Below are 18,944 nucleotides of genomic sequence, written 5' to 3' on the forward strand. Positions count from 1 at the left end.
ATGCACACACACTGCTTTCTCTATTTCTCTCGGCTGAAATTTTATACCTTCCTCCGATGACGTCTCTGGTCCGGGGTGGGGGAGGGAGGGACCAGCGCACGCAGCCTCTTTTGCTGCACGATTTTAATGTTTTAAACAGGCACAGGAAAAGCCGAGCCCATTTGAAAAATACTTCGCGAGCCCTCTCTTTCGACGTGGTAACTGAACTTTTTTTCTCCTCTTGGAGTCACTCCTGCTACACGTTGACTGTTTTTCTGGAAAGTTACTCCGGTGAATCCCCTCCCTCCTCTCCCGCAACTCCTGCTCCCTCTCCAGCTGTCAGTCCGTGCTCTCCCGGGCTGGTCCTGCGCTCCCTCCTGGGCCGCCCCCTCCCGGGCCAGGCCGGGCCCTGCGCAGGGTCGGAGCGCTCAGGGCCTGGGCAGCGGCGGCGGGCCACCCTCCCTGGAGGGTGGCGTTCGGGGTTGGAACGGCCTCCATGGAGTTGGGTCCAGCTCCGCGGCCATCCTGGCCCCGATTCTTCATTGACAAGCTTGGAGTTGGGCAGCTTGCTGAAGTTTGGAGATGCTCCAGGGGCGCTGAAAATGGCGTTTTTCCGGCGGATCGAGGGTGCCCTCTGGCGAGTCAAGACCGCCAGTGCCAGAGGCTCCGCGGGTGGCAGCGGGGAAGCCCGAGAGGGCTGGGGGCTGGGGGCTAGGGGTCGGGGGCTGGGGCTGGTTTCTGGGGAGAAAGAGCTTTGGCAGAGGCCGAGGAAAACAAGCCCTCGGCCCTCGGGGAGTAACTTCCCTCTCGGCCCCGTGCGTACAAGTGCACGTCTCCCTTCCCTGAGCCCTCTCTGCAGCCCCTCGCGCCGAAATGCAGAAATGTCCTCCAGATGTTCGCAGCCTCCCTCGCCGCCGGGGTTCCGCGGGGAGCAGCGCCAGCGAGCACAAAGGCTGCAGTTGGCAGGAGCCCATTTCCCAGATGAGTGAGGGGAAATCTTCTCTCCGTTTTCCTTCCTCTTCTCAGCCTTAGCGCCTAGGTGTTTTCCCGGGTGAGAATTCACACAGGACTGGCCTCGGTATGGAGTCACTTTCTTGGTAATCAGTGTTGCTCCCTGCCACTCCACCCCGCCTCATCCGAGCCTTCCTGGACCCTACCAGCCAGGCCTGGCTCCCAGGCTACTAACTGAAGGGGATGTTCACTGCATCCCTGGGGCAGCAGTTCATCAGTTTACAGTTGAGGAAACTGAGGCACAGAGCAATTTAAAAGGCCACATTGCTTATGAGTGGTAGAGGTGATATTGAACACAGGCTCTCTGGTCTGGGTAGGAATTGTTGTCATTTGCATAACAAATAAGGAAATCTGGGTTTAGAAATAACTTGCCTGAGGTCATATAGCCACTGTGAGTCACCGCTGAGGTTTGCACTGAGTGCAGTGCAAGCCTATGACTGTAATTACTATGCTATACTGCCTCTGAAATTCAGCTAGGCTTGGAAAAAATATTTTTTGATGTTTACTACATACCAGGCACTGTTCTAGGCTCTGTGGATACAGCAGTGAGCATAACAAACAAGCTAACAAAATCCTTGCCCTCAGGGAGCTTACTTTCTAGGGGTGGAGGTGGAATAGTAGAGAAGGCAATAAACTAAATAAATATGTAAATTATGTAATATGACAAAAAGTTAAGTGTCAGGATAGAAAATAAAACAGGGAAGGAGGATAGGGAGTGCCTAGGTTGGACTGATGTTGGAATTTAAAATAGATGCTGCAGTTTTAGATCACAGAAGACCTGGCTGAGGCCTTTACGCAAACATTTGCACAATACTCAGAAAAATTATTAAAGTTATATTCTTCTGGACGCCACCTCTACTAAATCAGTCTCAAGGGAGGAGGTCCTGTTATATGTGCTTTTAACAAACCTCACAGATGAGTCAGGTACCCAGCAAGGTTTGGAAACCACTACTCTAGGGCTTCTTTCTGCCTAGAGTGAGCTGCGATCAACTTTTGCTTTCAGGAAGATGGGGAAGACATGAGAATGAAGGTTTGGAAACTGGTTATAAGGAGACAGTGGTATGGGTATGAACTCACAAGAAATGAAGAAAAAAATCCAAAGATTAATTTTTTCTTCCTCCTCTTGTGCCAAGGAAGAAAGGAACAAGGGATTCATTGGAGCCTGTATTTTCATGTCTTGGATTTTTTTGGCAATGAATGTTTCTTCAGATTAAAATCTAATAGGGTGTAGGGTATTCTCATTGAGACTCAGAGATAATAAGTAAAAGATTTTCAGGGTGATTTCTAAGAGTAAGTACAAGGGAGGAAGCTGAGGTCCAGAGAGGCTCTACCTTGCTGCACAGGTAGTTATCAGCAGGGCTAGGATGGAACCCCGACTCTCCTGACATCCTGACAAGGCTATTGCTGTCATAGTCCATCCCAATAAATGTGTGGATAAATGCCTGAACTGAGTCGCTTACTGGGTATTTAAGAAATGCTTACAATCTACTTTTAGGGTGGCTACTCACACTTCCAGGTCCTTGCTTTTAAGCAGTGGCCATCTAGGCCTTACCCCCAGGGTGATATTGGGAACATGGTTCACTTTCAGGGCCATGAATCCATCATCTGAGAGTCCCAGGTGACCAGTGCCAGGGACAGAGCCAGTGCTGTTGACTTGGGGATCTTATATGGAGAGTCAATGAAAACTCAGCTTGCTTGTCCCATTAAGCTGGTAAAAGAGTTCAGAACAGACCTCCCCAGGATGTGCCACTTTGACATGTGAATAATTTTGAGCCCAAGACAATGGAGAGGCTGTGGGCTTGTGACAAACTTTCATCTGTCCCTTAAAGAATTTAAATCAGAGGCCTTACCCGTAATAAGAATTATCACCAGAAATAGCTTTTTATATCTATATCTCTTTCTATTGATAGGGCTGGGCAAACCTCTTAATTATTGAACATCTGCTCTTCTATTCCTGCAAATGATGTCTGTCCCCTCTGAAGTCCCAAAGTGCCTTCATCCTAAAGTCAGAATGTCACATGTACCTTATTTTCCCTTTTCGTCTCTGAAATTCTCATGTATATGGGGGTCTCTGACTCCCTCATGTATGTGGGATTCTCATGTAATTAAATTTGGTTATTTTCTCTTGTTAATCTGTCTCATGTCAATTTGATTGTTAGACCAGCTGAAAGAAACTAGAAGGGTAGAGGAAACTTGTTTCTTCCTGACACTGAGTATTTGGGGAATCTCTTCTTCTAGTGACCAAGGAGAATGGCTGGCACCCCATCATATGTGCTGAAAAAAAAAAAACTCCGGTAAGATATGGTGTCAGAAAGGCACCTGGCTCTGCTGCTTAATGATTTTCCTCAAGCCATCACTCTGTACCTGTGTCCTCAGTTTTTGAATCGTTGAATATTGCTGCTGCTTCCTTCAGGGGTTGTTGGAGGAAAGACTTGACTTTTGAAAGTTATTACTACTCAGGTATTTGATGTGTTGGTTCAGCCTCTCTGTAAGTTTTTGAAGGCAGAGATTATTTTCTGTTAGAAATCATTAACACCTGACCCCCTGTAGCCTGTTTTCTCATCCGTCCAATGGAGATAATGCAACTTATCTGGCTTCCCACACAAGGTTGTTATGTCCTCCACATGAGCTAATAATTGTAAAGATCCTCTATGCATTGCAATACAATAGAAGGGATCAAAATAATTACTATTAGCAGTGGTTGCTTTGCACTTAATAACTTATGTATTTAAAAGAAAAATATTTTTTCACTGTCCCACAGGAGCAGCCTTAGCGAGATGTAATGCTTGGAGGTTTATTCTGGAAGTCAAGTGAGGCAGGTTTATGAAATACTTAAGTTGGAGGGTGGCACAGAGAATTCAGGAATAATGCCCCGACCCTTTAAATAGCGGGACCGAAGGGCGGGGCCATCGTCAGGGACGCCACGGGGCCGCTAGGTTTCCAGGAAGTGACGTCAGGGGGCCGCAGCGATGGAGGAGGATTTGCTGGACCTAGGCGAGGAGCGGCGCCGTGGCCTGGCCACCTCCGTGAGGACCGATGCGGGGTCGGGTTGGGGCCAGAATTTGGAGGGTGGGGAGGGGCGACTCCGCCGGGCCAGCCTTCCCCGGGAGGCCTCAGGGCGGCCAGTCCGTAGCGGCCGGATCGGCAGGCCCGAGTCTCTCTGCAGGGCGGTGGGAGAGGAGGCGGTGGCTTCGTCCGCTCCGCCCCCGGGGCCGCGGTGGGCTCAGCCTGGGGTATGCTTCCTTTCAAATCCTCAAAAAGTGGAAAACGGGCCCGGCGCCCACCGGCCCCTGGGGCCAGTGGGAAATGTTCCCGTTTTTCTTTGCTTTTTGGAGCCCCAAGTGCGAACTCCCCTGAAAGAGCAATTCTGAGGGTAATTAGAGGGTGCCCCAGCCAGGGTCCCGTTGCACCCATTCTAGAGCTTTCCCGTCTGACTTTTCAGGCTGCAAAGTCACGTAAAAACCCCAGTGCTTTATGCCCGGAACCCCTACGGGGAGGTGGGCTTTGCCTCAGTTTTATAGTGAAGAATGTCAAGACTCAGGTTTATAAGGTGAAGTGGCAAGGTGCTGGGGCCCGGGGGGTCAGGGGAAGTGTAAAGCCCTAGCGAGTGCTGCAAAAAGTTAACCTCGGAACCTTGGTTTCCTTATCTCCAGAATGATGTTGATACCTACTTTACGGAGTTGCAGTGAAGATGAAATGGATAATGCACGGAAAAGCATTGAACACAGTGCCTGGCATAGGCTAAGTTATTAGAAGACTTTAGCTGCTCTTCTTCTGCAGCTGTGATTTACCCAAGGTTATATAGAGTCAGCAGTAAACCAAGCTAGATTCCGGATTCAAGTTCACGATTTTTGTTTTGTTTTGATTCCATCACAGCCCCATCAGGCTTTTTACCTTTAAAATTGCCAAGATCACATTTACTAAAAGGTTGAGCCACAGGGCAGTTCTTTAGTTTACATGTGGAATCTCTCTGTTTTTCTGCTCTTGCTTTTTTTTTTTTTTCCAAAAAAAATGCCTCATAGCAAAGGATGATAAAAGCACCTCTCTGAGGGAGATCTGAAGGGCAGGACTAAATTGTTCTGGGATGAAGCAGGTTGTTTGACTGACCAGGGAGAGTATTAGGTCACCAGGCCTTTCTGATACATCAGTTTGTTTAGTACCTGGGCATAGGAATGTCGTTCTTCATTAATCCTTTCAAATATTTATTGAGTCCTTATTGTGTATCAGGCATTTCAGGCATTATTGTAGGTGCTGACCGTAGAGCAATTAATAAAACAAAAGTCCCACCCCTCACGGTGCTTAGTTCCAGTGGGGCAAGATGGACAATAAATAGACTATAGATTTAAAATATACAAAATCAGGTGGTGAAGTCATTTTTCTACCAGTCATACCTGTGGACTTATACAGGGTCTTCAGAAAATTTAAAACTTTAAAATAATTATTAGAGAAACCGTCTGTAAACACAGTTAGAGACAGAGACCAGAGCAATGAATTTTTGTTTATATCATATTTAGATAATCCTGCTGTGGTAAATGGAAAAGGGTAACTACAGGTGAAGGAATGGAATTGTCTGCCTTGGGGAAAAAATGAGCTGCTTATTGTCAGATTGTTTTCATCTGTCTGAAACCTAAATGATTGATTAAAATTTGAAATGTAAACACTCCAGAAGAGTATTTATTCAGCTCCCATGTAACCCCTCTCAATTTATTGGTGCAGTCAGTTCTTACAACATCTTAAAACAAAAGTTCCTGCATGAGATAGTGGAAGGAACCCAGGATTTGAAGACAAGATTTTGCTCTTAGGTTTATGTCTGCCACTTAATTGTCTTCCTGGGCCTCTATTTCTTCATTTGTAAAATGATAGTCCCAGCCCTTGTTATTCAAAGACTCAAATGAAGCTATATCAAATGAGGTCTACAAGTATTTATATTAATGCTGTTTTTTTAAAGCTAACAAATGAATAGATAAGTATTTTAACACCCATTGGTCTGCCTCAGTAAAGTTTTGTTGATGTGCTGGAAAGCATTTGAGATACAGAGCCTGCAAATGGTTCATGTGAACACTCAGAATTTGAGGTGTTCTGATTTCTAAAGCTGATGTCTCAAAATTCTTGTAAAAGATTTCCTTGTAGTAAATGGAAATCCAATTAGTATGCACGTTAAAGCAAGTGCTATCTGTATTTCTCCGGTGGCAGTTACCATGGAATTTTGGAATTCTTTCCAAAACTTCTTTTTATTTTTCTTACCCTCATCCAAGGACATGTTTATTGATTTTAGAGAGAGAAGGGACAGGGAGAGAGAGAAACATCTATTGGTTGCTTCTCGCTACCTAGGTATGTGCCCTGACCGGGAATCAAACCCTCAGCCTTTTGGTATATGGGACAATGCTCTAACCAACTGAGCTACACTGGCCAGGGCATCCCTAAAACTCCTTTTTGATAACTTTCCGCATCAAGCTGCAGCTTTGAAAGTAGGTCTTCCTAAAATCCTGCATAGGAACATGGGAGTCTTGACCACACTTTTCCTTCAACTGTGGCATGAGGTCACAGCCCATTCTAGAGGAATTTCTAGCTTCATTTCTTTGGGTAGAAATGATCTATGGCAATTAAACAAAACCTTATTATCATTAATCCTTGAATTTCCTATTCTACCAAATATTGTGTTAGCCAAAAAGTTTGTTTAGTTTTTCCATATGATGGCTCTAGTAGCGCTTAGTTGTCTTTAACTTCATTTGAAACAATTTTGTTAGATTGTGTTGTGACAGCTGTCATATCAGCATGTAATTTTTAAAAACTTACCAAAATTGGTAGATTTTTGTGCAGCCATTTTAATATTGGAGGTGGAAGAAGATATGCAGCATTTTCGGTGTTTTATGCTTTATTATTTCAAGAAAGGTAAAAATGCAACTGAAACGCAAGGAGAAGATTTGGGCGGTGTATGGGAAAGGTGCTGTGACTGATCGAACGTGTCAGAAGTGGGGGTTTGCAAAGATTCTTGGTACTGTTGACATTTTTGCCAGATAATTCTTTGCTGTGGGGCTGTCTTATGCATTGGGAGATGTTTAGCAGCACCCCTGGCCTCTACCCACTGGCAGCCAAAAGCGGGAGACAGCCAACATACTCAAAATATCCAAATCAATATAAAGTTATTGGTGAAAATGAAAAACGTGTCTTTCATTTTACGTAAAGAACTAAACAGACTTTTTGGCCAACCCAGTAGAACTGACCTCAGTTGCTTTTAGGGTTTGGAGCATTTTCTAAGAGTATTTAAATTACTCAAATCCCATCCTCCACCATGTATTCATAAATCCAGTTCTTGCCTGCCATCCCGACATTCTTGACCTCATAGTGGCTCAAAGACGTTTGGGTCAGCAGTGCCCCTCATTTCTCCTCTTAGGGGGCCAAGATGGGTCGCCGAGCTCAACAGGAGTCAGCTCAAGCTGAGGATCACCTTAGTGGCAAGAATTCAACTCTGACTGGAGAGGTGGGTGTTAAAAAATCTGAAGAAATGCTAAAAGTTAGAGATTATTTAATGAGCAAAGATTTGGTATTTCATATTACCTTTAATGTCAGCTCTTCTACTATCTTGGTTTGGGAATTCTCTTCCTTGGCATTTGTTCTATTAAGAGATGAAGAAGAAACTTTTTTATCTTTGATGCCAGAGTATTTTTCTGTGCATTGCTTTATATTCTCAGTGAAGAACTTGATTGCCTTAGCTGAAACAAGGGACTGGGAAGTTGCAAAATCTAGTCGAAATCCAGGTTTTTATTTCTGCTGAATGAGGTTAGGGAAGCATGCCAGTGACATAAAGTTTGATTATAAAACTGGACGCTGACTTTCAGTGGTGAGCTGCACTTGCTGCAGTTTTCAGGCAGGAAGGGGGAGTACTGGCCTGTGTTTCCTGGAAACTTTTCCTCTGAGCGGCCTGGGATTATGGGAATTTATCCCGCTGCTTTGTGGAAGGTGGGTAGTCCTGATGCACAACACTTTTAATGCCAGAGTACTAGTTTTGGCAGTTTACTCAGAGCCCCTTTTCACCTTCCTCTGGCCGTCTGAAAAAATACTTTGCCCTTTTCAAGAGTAAGCTTTAGAGTAACCCCTCTGTCAGCTCTTCTCCGGGCTGGCGTGGGGCTCCTTCCTCTCAGTCCCTGTGGCACCTATTATAGAGCACCTCTCGTTCTCTGCTAATTTTCGTTTTCTGTGTCTGTCAGCACGACTAGACAGTGAGTTCTCAGACTGCAGGAAACATGGCTTCTCAGTTGTCTAGCTTGTGGGCCCGTAGTAGGTTTACAGCCGATGAGGGGGTGTCACTGAGAAGCCACGTGGGTCAGGAAGGTGCGTGAGCACAGCATGCAGGGGTCAAGACACTGACGCTTTACTTACATATCACATATATAGGAATATTCTTCAATTTTATAGGAGACATGTTTTTCATCATTTCTTCAAGTGCTCCACGTGGCCCTTTCAGTGTATCGTTCACTTTCTCACTTATTGTAGAAATGTGGGTAGAGAGAACCATTTGTGTACTCTGAAGATACCAGCCATGCCACTACAGAAAAGTTGGCAGCGGACCCTTGGCCACATTGCCTGAAGACAGTAGGGAGAGAGCGAGTGGGGGGATTGTGGGAACTGGAGGCCACGTGTCCTTTCTTAAGCTGTAACCACTGCATAGCCAGAGCTGACTGATGCTGTGGGGAATACAGGCCCACTATTACCAGCTCCTCTGACTTTGCAAGAGGTGTTGGCAGTCTAAAATTTTATGTGAAAGCAACACATTTTTAGAGGTTAGCTATTATAAGAATTAACTTGACATCTGGCCTAGGTTAAGCCTGAGGGTTGTCAGTATGTGACTTTGGCCATAGCATCCTATTAGAGTGCTTATTACATTATATTGTAATGGTTTATATGTCTGGCTCCCTTGTTAGATGTGAGCTTCTGTAAGGCAGGGGTTGTGTCTTACCATCATACGCCTTGGTTTATCACAGTGCCTGGCGCAGAACAGGCATGCATTTGACACTGCCGAGGGAGAGGGGTGAAGTGCCGAGTGTGTGATGGGGGCTCATAGAAGCTGAGTAACCCTGTCACAGGTTGAAGGGTGGGCCCACGGTGGAACATTGGAGGCACAGTTAAGGGGGATGGTAGTATCATGTAGGAAGACAGTGAAAGGAGATGTACCAGCCCCAAACCTGGACCTCAAGAAGCTTGAACTGTGGTAGTGTACATCTTTAAAGAGAAAAGGGGAAGCAGATGACTAGGTTAATGGAAATCTCTTCATGACCTCTGGCCACTTTAGACTTTGGTTCTAGGAGGAGCCAACCCAATACCAGATTACTTATTTATTCAACAAATAATTATTGAAGTTACTGCATGCAGGCGCCATTTTAGGGGTTGGCATATTTCAGTGAACTAAAGAGACAAGATTCCCTGCCATGATGGAACTTATAGTATTGTTGTTATTGGCAGTTAGGAAGACTGACTTAGAAGTGTACTTCATTGTGAAGGAGGTTATAACCTAGGGTGGTTAGGGGAGAGAGCCTGTGATGGCTGGGATGTCATGGAATGACTGATGGCCATGAAGCCCTGTGTGGCTCCCATTCCAAATCGGCTCCTAGGCTGGGGTCGGTAAGCACTATTCACCTACCCATCGCCTTCTCCTTGGCTTCCAGGCAAGAGTCAGTTCTGTAAGCACACAACTCCAAAGTCATAGGCTGTGATGTACCTTTTAGGGTTTCAGCCTTTCTGGAATATCTATTTCCTCAGAGACATTTCTCATTTATTTATTTTTGCACTCTGGGCATTAGCATTTTTCTGGGAGAACATGATGAAAATTCATTCTCTTCAACCAGTTGGTGCATCTGACAGTGAAATGCCAGTCAGGATTCCAGGATTCTTTCTCTCCCTGGGTTAATTGAGGCTTAAAGCAGTGTGGGCAGCCTCCCCCGGGGCCAGATGCTCACTGTGCTGTGCAGGACATTTTGGCTATTTCCTTCTAAAATTAGATCCCAAGACTTGTGTGTGTGCCCATTTACATTCCGAGTGTATTACTTGGTATATTTATTTTTGTCCTCTCGCTGACTATATTCTAGGATGAAGCTATTCATGAAAACGTAAATATGGTACCTGGGGACTGACAGACATAATGAAGTTACTTTAGAGTTAAGTAGGAATTAGTTCAAGCAAATTATTTTAAACTGAGGTAGTGGAGTTGGGAACTCTGGTGAAGGAAGCAGAGAAGCGGTCTGCTGGGACAGACAGGACGCAGGACTTGGCATCAGAAGCCCAGAGCTTGTGACGGCCCTGTGAATTAATTGCCTGGATCTTGAACGAGTCCACTAATCTCTCTAATCCTTCATTTTATTATCTGTCAAATGGTGGTAATACTACTCCCAGGTTTGGGTGGCGATTAAGTGAAATATGCATTTAAAAGCACTTTAGTAATCTGAAAAGCATGGCACAAACATTCATTCATTCAACGGGCTAGTGGCCAAATGAGTATTTGGACAGGGCTCTGCTGTTTTTAGTGAAGGGCAGCAAAGATGGAGGCTCGAAGCTTGGGTATCTTTTAGAACTGATCTGGAAGCCTCTTCAGGGCTGTTCCTCATTTATCCATAGGTTGACTAGTTGGGATCCAAAGCAGTTTTTGTGCTTTCTGGGTGCGGTGGACAGGACGGGTCATGGTGCTGTACAGGTGGGGCATACCTGCCTGGGCTGAAATCCTGGCTCTGCCACATACTAGCTCTGTGATGCTGATGGAGCATGTTACTTAACCTCGTTAAGCCTCAGTTTTCTCATCGGTAAGACAGGGATATTGATATTCCATACTTCAGAAGGGTGGCTAGAAAGAAAAGATGAGGTAATAGATATAAAGCCCTTAACACAGTCAGACACATAAATGCGCAATATGCTGCTAATCCTTGTTTCTCTAGAACTTGGGTGTTCTTTTTAGTTTGCCTTAACCCTCTCTACTGAGGTTGAAAACGGTTGGTCTTCAGGCTGAGTTTAGCATACAGTCATGTCTTGTTTGATCTGGACAGAGTTGGGTTTTTTGTGTTTTTTTTTTTTTTTACTTGATTGTTATCATTTATAAATTAGGAAACTTCGTGTGAAAATCCAGAACTCCTGGCACAGTGGGAATGCTGGGCTGGCATTCCCACATGGCGCAGTTGGCTGGAGTTGGCTGGAGCTGATAATAGCGTTCACTTACAGGCAGCCTGCCCTCTCCGTTTCGCCGCTTCTTCCTTTAATACACCTGGTCAGATTTACTCACGTCTGATCTGCCTGGCTACCATTTTCACTTGAGTTTCAAACTCTTGCTCTTTTAGGATGGATTGATTTTCAGGTATCCTTGCATGTCTGTCAATGTTGAATTTGGCTTTTTGTGGCCACCAGTCACAACTCAGGCTTGGATCACTAGGCACATATTTTAGTTAGCGATTTGGGTTGGCACTGCAGTTATTGGGAGTTTTACTGGAAGATGGTTCCGTGATGAGTGTCACTTGTCTACAGCATGTAAGTTTCTCTGTGGAAATCAGCTCTGAGAATTGAACTGAATTTCTCTGCTTGAACTTTACCTCCAATCAATTCAAATGATGCTGCTCTTACATACAGCTCTTTCAAGAAAAGACCCAGCATTTTCTGCCATAAAGTTACACTGTCATACGCAGAGGCTGGAGAAAAGTAATCTTGGGCAGGTGCTCTCCGGGGCTGGCCTCCTTTGGGTGAGCATTTCCCACCTGGGTCTGGACCTCTTTGTGACTTAGCTTTTATTTTGCAGATTGTCTTTTTAATACTAATAATGATTTTGGTGACATTGGAACAGTTGCTACCTCTCTGTTAATTACCTGCAATACCCTATTTAAGCCTTACGAAGTAGGCGCTATTATTATCTGGTTTTAGCTTTGAAGACACTGAGACTTCTAGATATTGGGTGACTTGTCCAAAGTCATTTAGCTAATCTCTGACTCTCATTTCTCCAACTATGGCCAGGCACTTAACCACCCCCTAACCTCTCCTATCTCCCTGCTAGGTTGAAGCACAGACCTTTCAGTAGAGAAAGGCTTTTGGAAAGAGTGGAGAGATTTTTGGGTTATTCTCTCTCTTGGAATCCTTTTGGAGAGGGAGTAATATCTCACTTGATCACCCTTATTCATCCACTGGTCTAGAGAAGTGTTTCAGTCACAGCTGTTCCCCTTCCCTTCCCCCCCATCCCTTCGGTGTTCCTCCAAGGACTCAGAACTGAAAGTTAGCCAGATTCTCTCGAAGGAATCTCAAAAATGCTGCTGGGCTCATGTTCCCAAATTAGGCCAATTTCCTCATCCCCCGGCAGCTTTGCTCAGCTGGAGCTCCCTTGGAGCTTGGCATTACGTCTCTTGCCCTCCGCCCATTCCCTGACTGGTCTGCCAGCCAGGCAGTTATTTTCGGCCCAATAGGGTTATCTGCTGACCCTTTTTGGTGACATTTTTCTTCTTTCTCACAAAAATAACTTTCCTGATTGGTCACATTTTTCAGCCTTTTTCGTAGTCCCTCTCCAATGGGGCTGGATTCAGTGATGCTTCTGATAACGTTGCCGAAGAGGGATGCGGGGAATTCGATATGGAACTGTTCATGAGGAATGTGTTTTCCACACTTCATATTTATGTCATGCTTTGCATGCTTCAGTTTTGAAGTCTCCCTTGGGGTGAACATATGTGCACCACTGACCCATCCCTGGGGTCCGCCACTGTGTGGGAGGGAATGTCATCTCAGGGTAGAGCCTGCAATTAGAAATAGCATCCCAAGATTCTCCTCCAGCCCTGGCTCCGGCTCCTTCATTGTCCCAGTGCAACTTGCTTCCCACAGCTCATGCCTCATTTTACTGTCTGTACGGTAGAGGATTGTTCTGGCTGGCTTCCTGCAAGTCCCAGGGTGAAAGGCGGTGCTGGAAGAGTGCTTTAAGGTTCTCTCCATCCCCAAAGGGGAGTGTTAACGAGAAATCCATGTAGTGAGTTTAGTGCAGTGCACCATTAAGTCTGCTGTTGTTGTTATCAACACAACCTGAGAAGTAGAATAGATGACCATTTTGTCTTAATTCCAGCTCTGTCGGTGACTAGGTGTATTCCATGGGCAGGTTACCCTACTACTCTAAGCCTGTTTCCTCATCTGTTGACTGGAGATAGTAGTAGCTGCCTCGTAGGGTTGTTGGAGGATTAAATAAGAGAATGTATAAAGCTCTTAGGATAGTGCCTGCCACACACTAACTATTATTGTTATTATCTGTGCCACATGAGAATTTGAAAGTATTACCAATTTATCTTAAAATGCAGTTTTCAAGATACAGATGTATTCTTTTAAAAAAACAAACAAACATTTAAACATTTTTAAAAATTGATTTTAGAGAGAGAGAAAGAAACATCAATTTGTTCCACTTATTTATGCATTTCTTGGTTGATTCTGTATGTGCTCCGACCGGCGATGGAACCCAAAAACTTGGTATATTGGGACAATGCTCCAACCAACTGAGCTACCTGGCCAGGGCTGGAGGTATTCTTACTTCATAGAACTAACTGGGTCTTAGGGCAAAGTAGCGTTTGGATGTGGAGTCCTTTTTGTGAGAGTTCTGTGTGCTACTTGAGACCCGTTTTATTTGTCTCCTCTAATAGCATCTTTGCCTGTGCCATTGACCAGGTATTTGCCAGTACCTTTCCATATATATATATATATTTTAAACCCAACCCTTTGTCTGGAGGTTGGCAGTCTTCCCAGAGAATAATCCTTAATTGTTGACTTACATCACTTTGTTGTTCTGGGGGGCACCTGGGTAGAAAATGAGGAGTGACCTTGGTCAGATCTGTAATCTTGGAGTAGAAGGTAACCTCCATTTATTCATTCATTCATTCACTTATGAAATTTGATTGATAGCTTTCTATGTACCAGGAATTGTGCTTGGAGCTGGCAATACAGTGATAGACCAAACTTGCTTGCCTTCTTAGAACCTTGATTTCTGGGGGCCACAGAGACGTGTGTGCCAGGTGGGGGTGAATGCAGAAAGGTATGGGATTACCTCTGTTCAGCCGCTTTTACTCTTGGACATCTGGAAAAAATCACATTTCAAGTTGAGACTTGAAGGATGAGTAGAAGTTGGCTAAGGAGTAGGGAGGGGAGAATATTCCAACTAGAGGGATGAGCATGTGCCAAGTTGTGGAAGTGAGGGAGAGAGGGTGGCATGTTGAAGTTGTTTGTGGAGCGGTGGACCGTACAGGCGATGGAAGCATAGTCTCTGACTTTTGCGAGCAATGAGATAGTTTTCAGATATTCACAAACCAACCTCCTTGCCTTTTTTGACAAATGAAGCATATGAGGCCAACATTTCTTACAAGACACTGAAATAATTGGTAATATTAAGAGGGTTAGGCTGTGACCTTCAATATTTTTCTAGCTTTGTTTTTCATTGATGCCTCCTCAGTGCACCCATTACACCTCTCTCTGTGTGTTTGTGTTTGCTGGTCAAGAACGTACTTGAGATGTGCTCAAGTACAGTATTGTGGTTTGGAATTCGTCTGGCTCATCCTTTATAAGGAGGTGCTTAGTAGACCAGCGTTCATACTTATGGCCTAAAAATTCTGAATTTCCTCTGGGAATAGTCCCCCCCCCTTCCTCTCCATTTCCCTCTCCCTCTCTTTCTCTCCCTCCCTCTCTCTCCCTTTCTCTCCCCCTCCCTCCCTCCCTCGTTCATATATGTACAATTATAGAAACTCTAGGAGATAGGATTTAGAAAATGCTTTTGATTTCACAAAATAAGAGACTAAGTCACCCAAATTCTACTAATTACAAAGAAATGTTAGATGCTTAATAAAAATATGTGTAAACTAGTTAACAATACCAGCCCTTTTAGTGCTTGACTTATTATTATTGCATTGCCTCCAGAAAGATGAGAACCCCCACTTTAGACTTTTTGGCCTCCTTAATTTGCATTAAAAGAACACACATGTGATTAAAAACAACAACGGGCCCTATCTGCTTACCACCCATTCCAAATGGAATGGGTCAGATTCCGTTGAAATATTGGAATTTGGCTCAACTCCCGTTTGGAGTAAGTAGACTACTGGCTTATGTTCAGAAATCTTATATTTTGGTATGTGACAATTTTCACGGTAACAATACTTTTGTTGTAATTGACTTATATTCAGACAAAGTTCCCAGAGTAAAGACCTCTCAGGATCTATGGCTGTTAGGACAAAAAGTTGAAAATTAGGTAAATGGTTTAAGCCACTATTCACTCACCTGGACTGCCACAGGGGCCTCATAACTGTACTCTCCTTTTATGGTCCTGCCCCCTGCAGTTTAACTGGAGCAGTCTTACAAAAATGTGCATCATTTGTTTCACACTCAACCCTTTAAGGATCCCCATGGCCCTTAGGGTAAAAAATTCCCCAACTCTTTCTTTGACCCTCTGTGATTTGGGCCTTGCCTACATCTCCAGCCCATTCACCCTGCTACCTGGGTGGCAGTCATAGGGAGTCTTATCTTTACTTTGCTATGCAATTCCCTACTTATTCTAGTTTTCTAGATTACTGTCCATAGAATAGAATAGAATAGAATAGAATAGAATAATTCTCTAGAATAGTCACCCTTACTCTTTGCTAGACTGACTCCTACTTTTTCTTTGGGTTCAGTGTGAATATCACTCCCTCTATTCAATGAGAATATTATTCATTTAAATTAGCTCCACTGGCCCTCACTGGTGTAGTTCAGTGGGTTGGGTGTCATCGTGAACTGAAAGGTCACTGGTTCAATTCCCAGTCCGGGCACATGCCTGGGTTGCAGGCCAAGTCCCCAGTTGAGAGCATGTGAGAGGCAACCAATTGATGTTTCTCTCCTTCTCTCTCTCCCTTTTCCTCTCTCTAAAAATAAATAAATAAAATATCTAAATTAAAAAAAATTAGCTCCCCTTATTATCCTTTCTTGTAGCTTCTTTACTTGTTAGTTTTTAATTTTTCTCTATCACTCCAACCACAGACTGTAACTATGTTTGTGTAATTATTTAGGTCCATCTCACTCCAGAAGTGCTTGCACTTTGCAGGTCCTCAGTAAATACTCACTCCATGGATGAGGAACAGGTGTGGAGGCTGGCGTGTTCAATGTAGGGGTAGGTGAGTTTGAGGTGCCTGTGAGACCACTAGCTGGAGATGTCCAGCAGGCTTTGACATGTGGGACTTGTGCTCCGGACTGGGCGCTGAGCTGGAGCTAGAGAGTGGGAAGCCGTTAGTGCTGAGGTGGTAAACGGAAGCTCTGCCCTCTAAAGAGAGTTTGTAGAGTAAGACAAGAAGAGGCCTTAACAGAATGTCAGGAATACCCATGTTTCAGGAACACACAGTCCAAGAGTAGCTCACAAAAGGAGATTGATAATGAGTGGCTGGAGGGGAGAGGGGAAAACCAGGCCCCCGTAGTATCCAGAGCCAAGATAAGAGAGCATTTCAAGGACTCAGGGGTCAAGAGTGTTTGATGCTGTCAAGAGGGTACAGGAAGGCAAGACCCTTCTTTGGAGCCGGGTCTATTGGATTTAGCAATAGGGAATCCTTGTACTTCCAGGGCAGCAGCCAGAGAGGGGTCTGGGTGTGCCTGGCACGGTACCACATACCAGGCAGGTGCTCCGTAAATATTGTGAAAGAATTCAGTGGCTACATTGTGATGTGCATGTACTCGTCACCAATTGTAGAAGGCCTGTCGCCCTCCCACATATATGTCTCTGCCTTTTCCCCTGCTATTGAGACTTCTGTTTCTCCCTTTTCCTTCCCTCTTTGTCTTTTTTCTGTATCTCTGCCTGGTTTTTACTCTTCACCAGTGGTAACGGAGAACTTGCTCCCCCATACTCCTTTTTGCCCATCTATTTGTGTGTTATTTTTGTTGACACATTTATAAATAGAATTTTATCCATTCATTCACTCATTTATTCTTAAATTTAATACACATTTTCCAAAATAAAAATGAATAATATTACTGTAGACAAAAAATTATAATACTTAAGTAGTATCAGAGAGTGGGAACACAGAAGGTGCAACTAACCCTGCCTGGGACTTAAGGAAGGCTCCCTAAAGGAGGGAGCCCTTGAGGTGAGTTGAAATGAATGACTAGGAATTTGCTAATGAGAGGGAAGATCCGCGGGAAAAGCCCACTCCAAGGCGTGCCACTGTATAAGGGCCTGGTGTTTTATGGAAAACAATTTAATGTATTGGGAACAGAGGCCTTGTGTTCCAAGTGGAGGAATTTGGGATTACTTTGTATGATGTAGAGAGCCCACAAAAGTTTTAAAGCAGGGGATTACATTGTTAGCATTGTTGCCTAGGAAGGTACGTCTGGCAGCTATGTGGAGGATGGTCCAGAGCGGGCAAGAGTGTTGTCAGGAGACCGGTAGGAGGCCAGTTGGAGCAGAACTTCTGAGAGATGATGGGGCGTGAACTCCAGGCATTCTCAGACTGGTTTTACAGTTTTGGGTATCTACATACCACTGACATTATTATTAAGATTTTTGTTTAAATCAACTCCTGTTTGATATTTAAATATGTAGTTTTAAAAAGAAACTTTATCAGTGAAATAACAATTTGTGATAGTAATATTTTTCCTAATGCACACTAAAATACATGCATGGCTGTTTTTCCAAAGGCACATCCATGTACCACCTCCAGTCACCTGGCTTGCACCAGTGGCACATGCACCTCACTTTGGGAAACAATAAACTAAAGCCTGGCGGAGGGATGAAGAGGAGAGGTCAGTCCCACAGCTGTTTTTACAGGGAGATGGATAAAGTGTGGTAATAGATTGGCTGCTGGACGTGAGAGAGAGCGAGAGTCTGGAGTTGACCCCATGCGTGGCTAAAAAGACTGGATAGATAATGATGATTTTGAGACTGAGAATTTAAGAATCAGGAGTTGGGGAACAAGAAAAGATGATTATTTCAGTTTTGGGCAAGTTGAATTTGAGTTGCCTTTAGGGTTTTCAATGAGGTCTGTCAAGTAAACAGTTGAGCTTAAGAGAGAAAGTTGAAAACTAGTGATAATAGATAATAGGATATTATCTGTTATAATATAGCATATATTCTGGGGACTCTTAAGAAGAACATACAGGAAGAACTTCTGATTCCTTTGAATGGCACACAGACCCTTGATGATCTTCAGATGCAAATGTGGGAGGGTTTTAAGCAGAGGAGATACCAGATTTGCATGTTACAAAGAGCACTTTGGCAATAATTGGTCAGGGATGAATCCAGGTTTTGTGAGTCCTGGAACTTAAATAACTTAGAGGCCTTCTTCAAGGAAAATAATTCAAAATTACAAGTTTACAATGAGATATGAAAGTAAATAATTATTTATAGTGAGAGAAGAAATCACAGCTAATTTAGTAGAGCCTTGAATATTCAGATACCTTTTCTGGAGGTTGTGTTAGGCACTGTACCAGAAATGCCGGCGTAGAAATGCCTCCTGATTGAGACATAGTCTCTCCTCCCTATCTAGAACTCTATGTAACTCCCCGGGACTCTATTCTACGTATAGAAGGATTGAAGGAAGGTGAGACTGGAAGCAGGGAGATCAGGTAGGGACCAGCTTGTTAAGCCTTAATTTGCGTTTTTGTGCATTTTCTCCAACCCGCCTCAGTAGGCTGGTTATTCACACAGTGGAGGCATATGGTTGGCTTGATCCAAGTGTGGGAATTTCTCAGGCTGATGTTGGTAAAATAACAAGGAAGTGAGGCATGATGTGATGGACTGGAAGTGAGCTGGGTGGATAGGGAAGGAAGTGAAACCAAGAAGGAAGTCCTTAGATAAGAAGGGAAGGAGGGGACCAAATGTTTCAGAGATGGAGCAGTTCCTGGTTAGGACAAGTTTGAAAAAGGAGCGAGGTCATTGTCATTTAAAGGGTCAGGGAACTCTGAGATGAGGCCTTTGAGGAATTGTTCACGTGAACATTGATGTAAAATGATGGGGC

General features: G+C 44.2%; 1 protein-coding gene across 3 annotated transcripts in view; it reads left to right on the plus strand.

Annotated features, from left to right (window-relative positions):
* Window positions 1–3,947: 3,947 nt before the first annotated feature.
* The window catches only part of IFT43 (intraflagellar transport 43), a 78,755-nt gene continuing 63,758 nt past the window's right edge, over window positions 3,948–18,944 (plus strand). For 2 of the 3 annotated variants that reach the window (XM_090271210.1, XM_090271211.1), the window contains exons 1-2: window positions 3,948–4,016; window positions 7,385–7,471. In XM_090271210.1, coding sequence (XP_090127336.1) covers window positions 3,960–4,016; window positions 7,385–7,471 — 144 coding nt within the window. In that variant the 5' untranslated portion in view covers window positions 3,948–3,959. Of the gene's footprint in view, window positions 4,017–4,688; window positions 4,787–7,384; window positions 7,472–18,944 lie in introns of those variants that run through there. The other variant, XM_090271213.1, reaches the window with a different exon arrangement.

The sequence above is a fragment of the Furipterus horrens genome, unplaced genomic scaffold, assembly GCF_987537825.1.
Source record: "Furipterus horrens unplaced genomic scaffold, mFurHor1.1.pri manual_scaffold_3, whole genome shotgun sequence".
NCBI lineage: Eukaryota > Metazoa > Chordata > Mammalia > Chiroptera > Furipteridae > Furipterus > Furipterus horrens.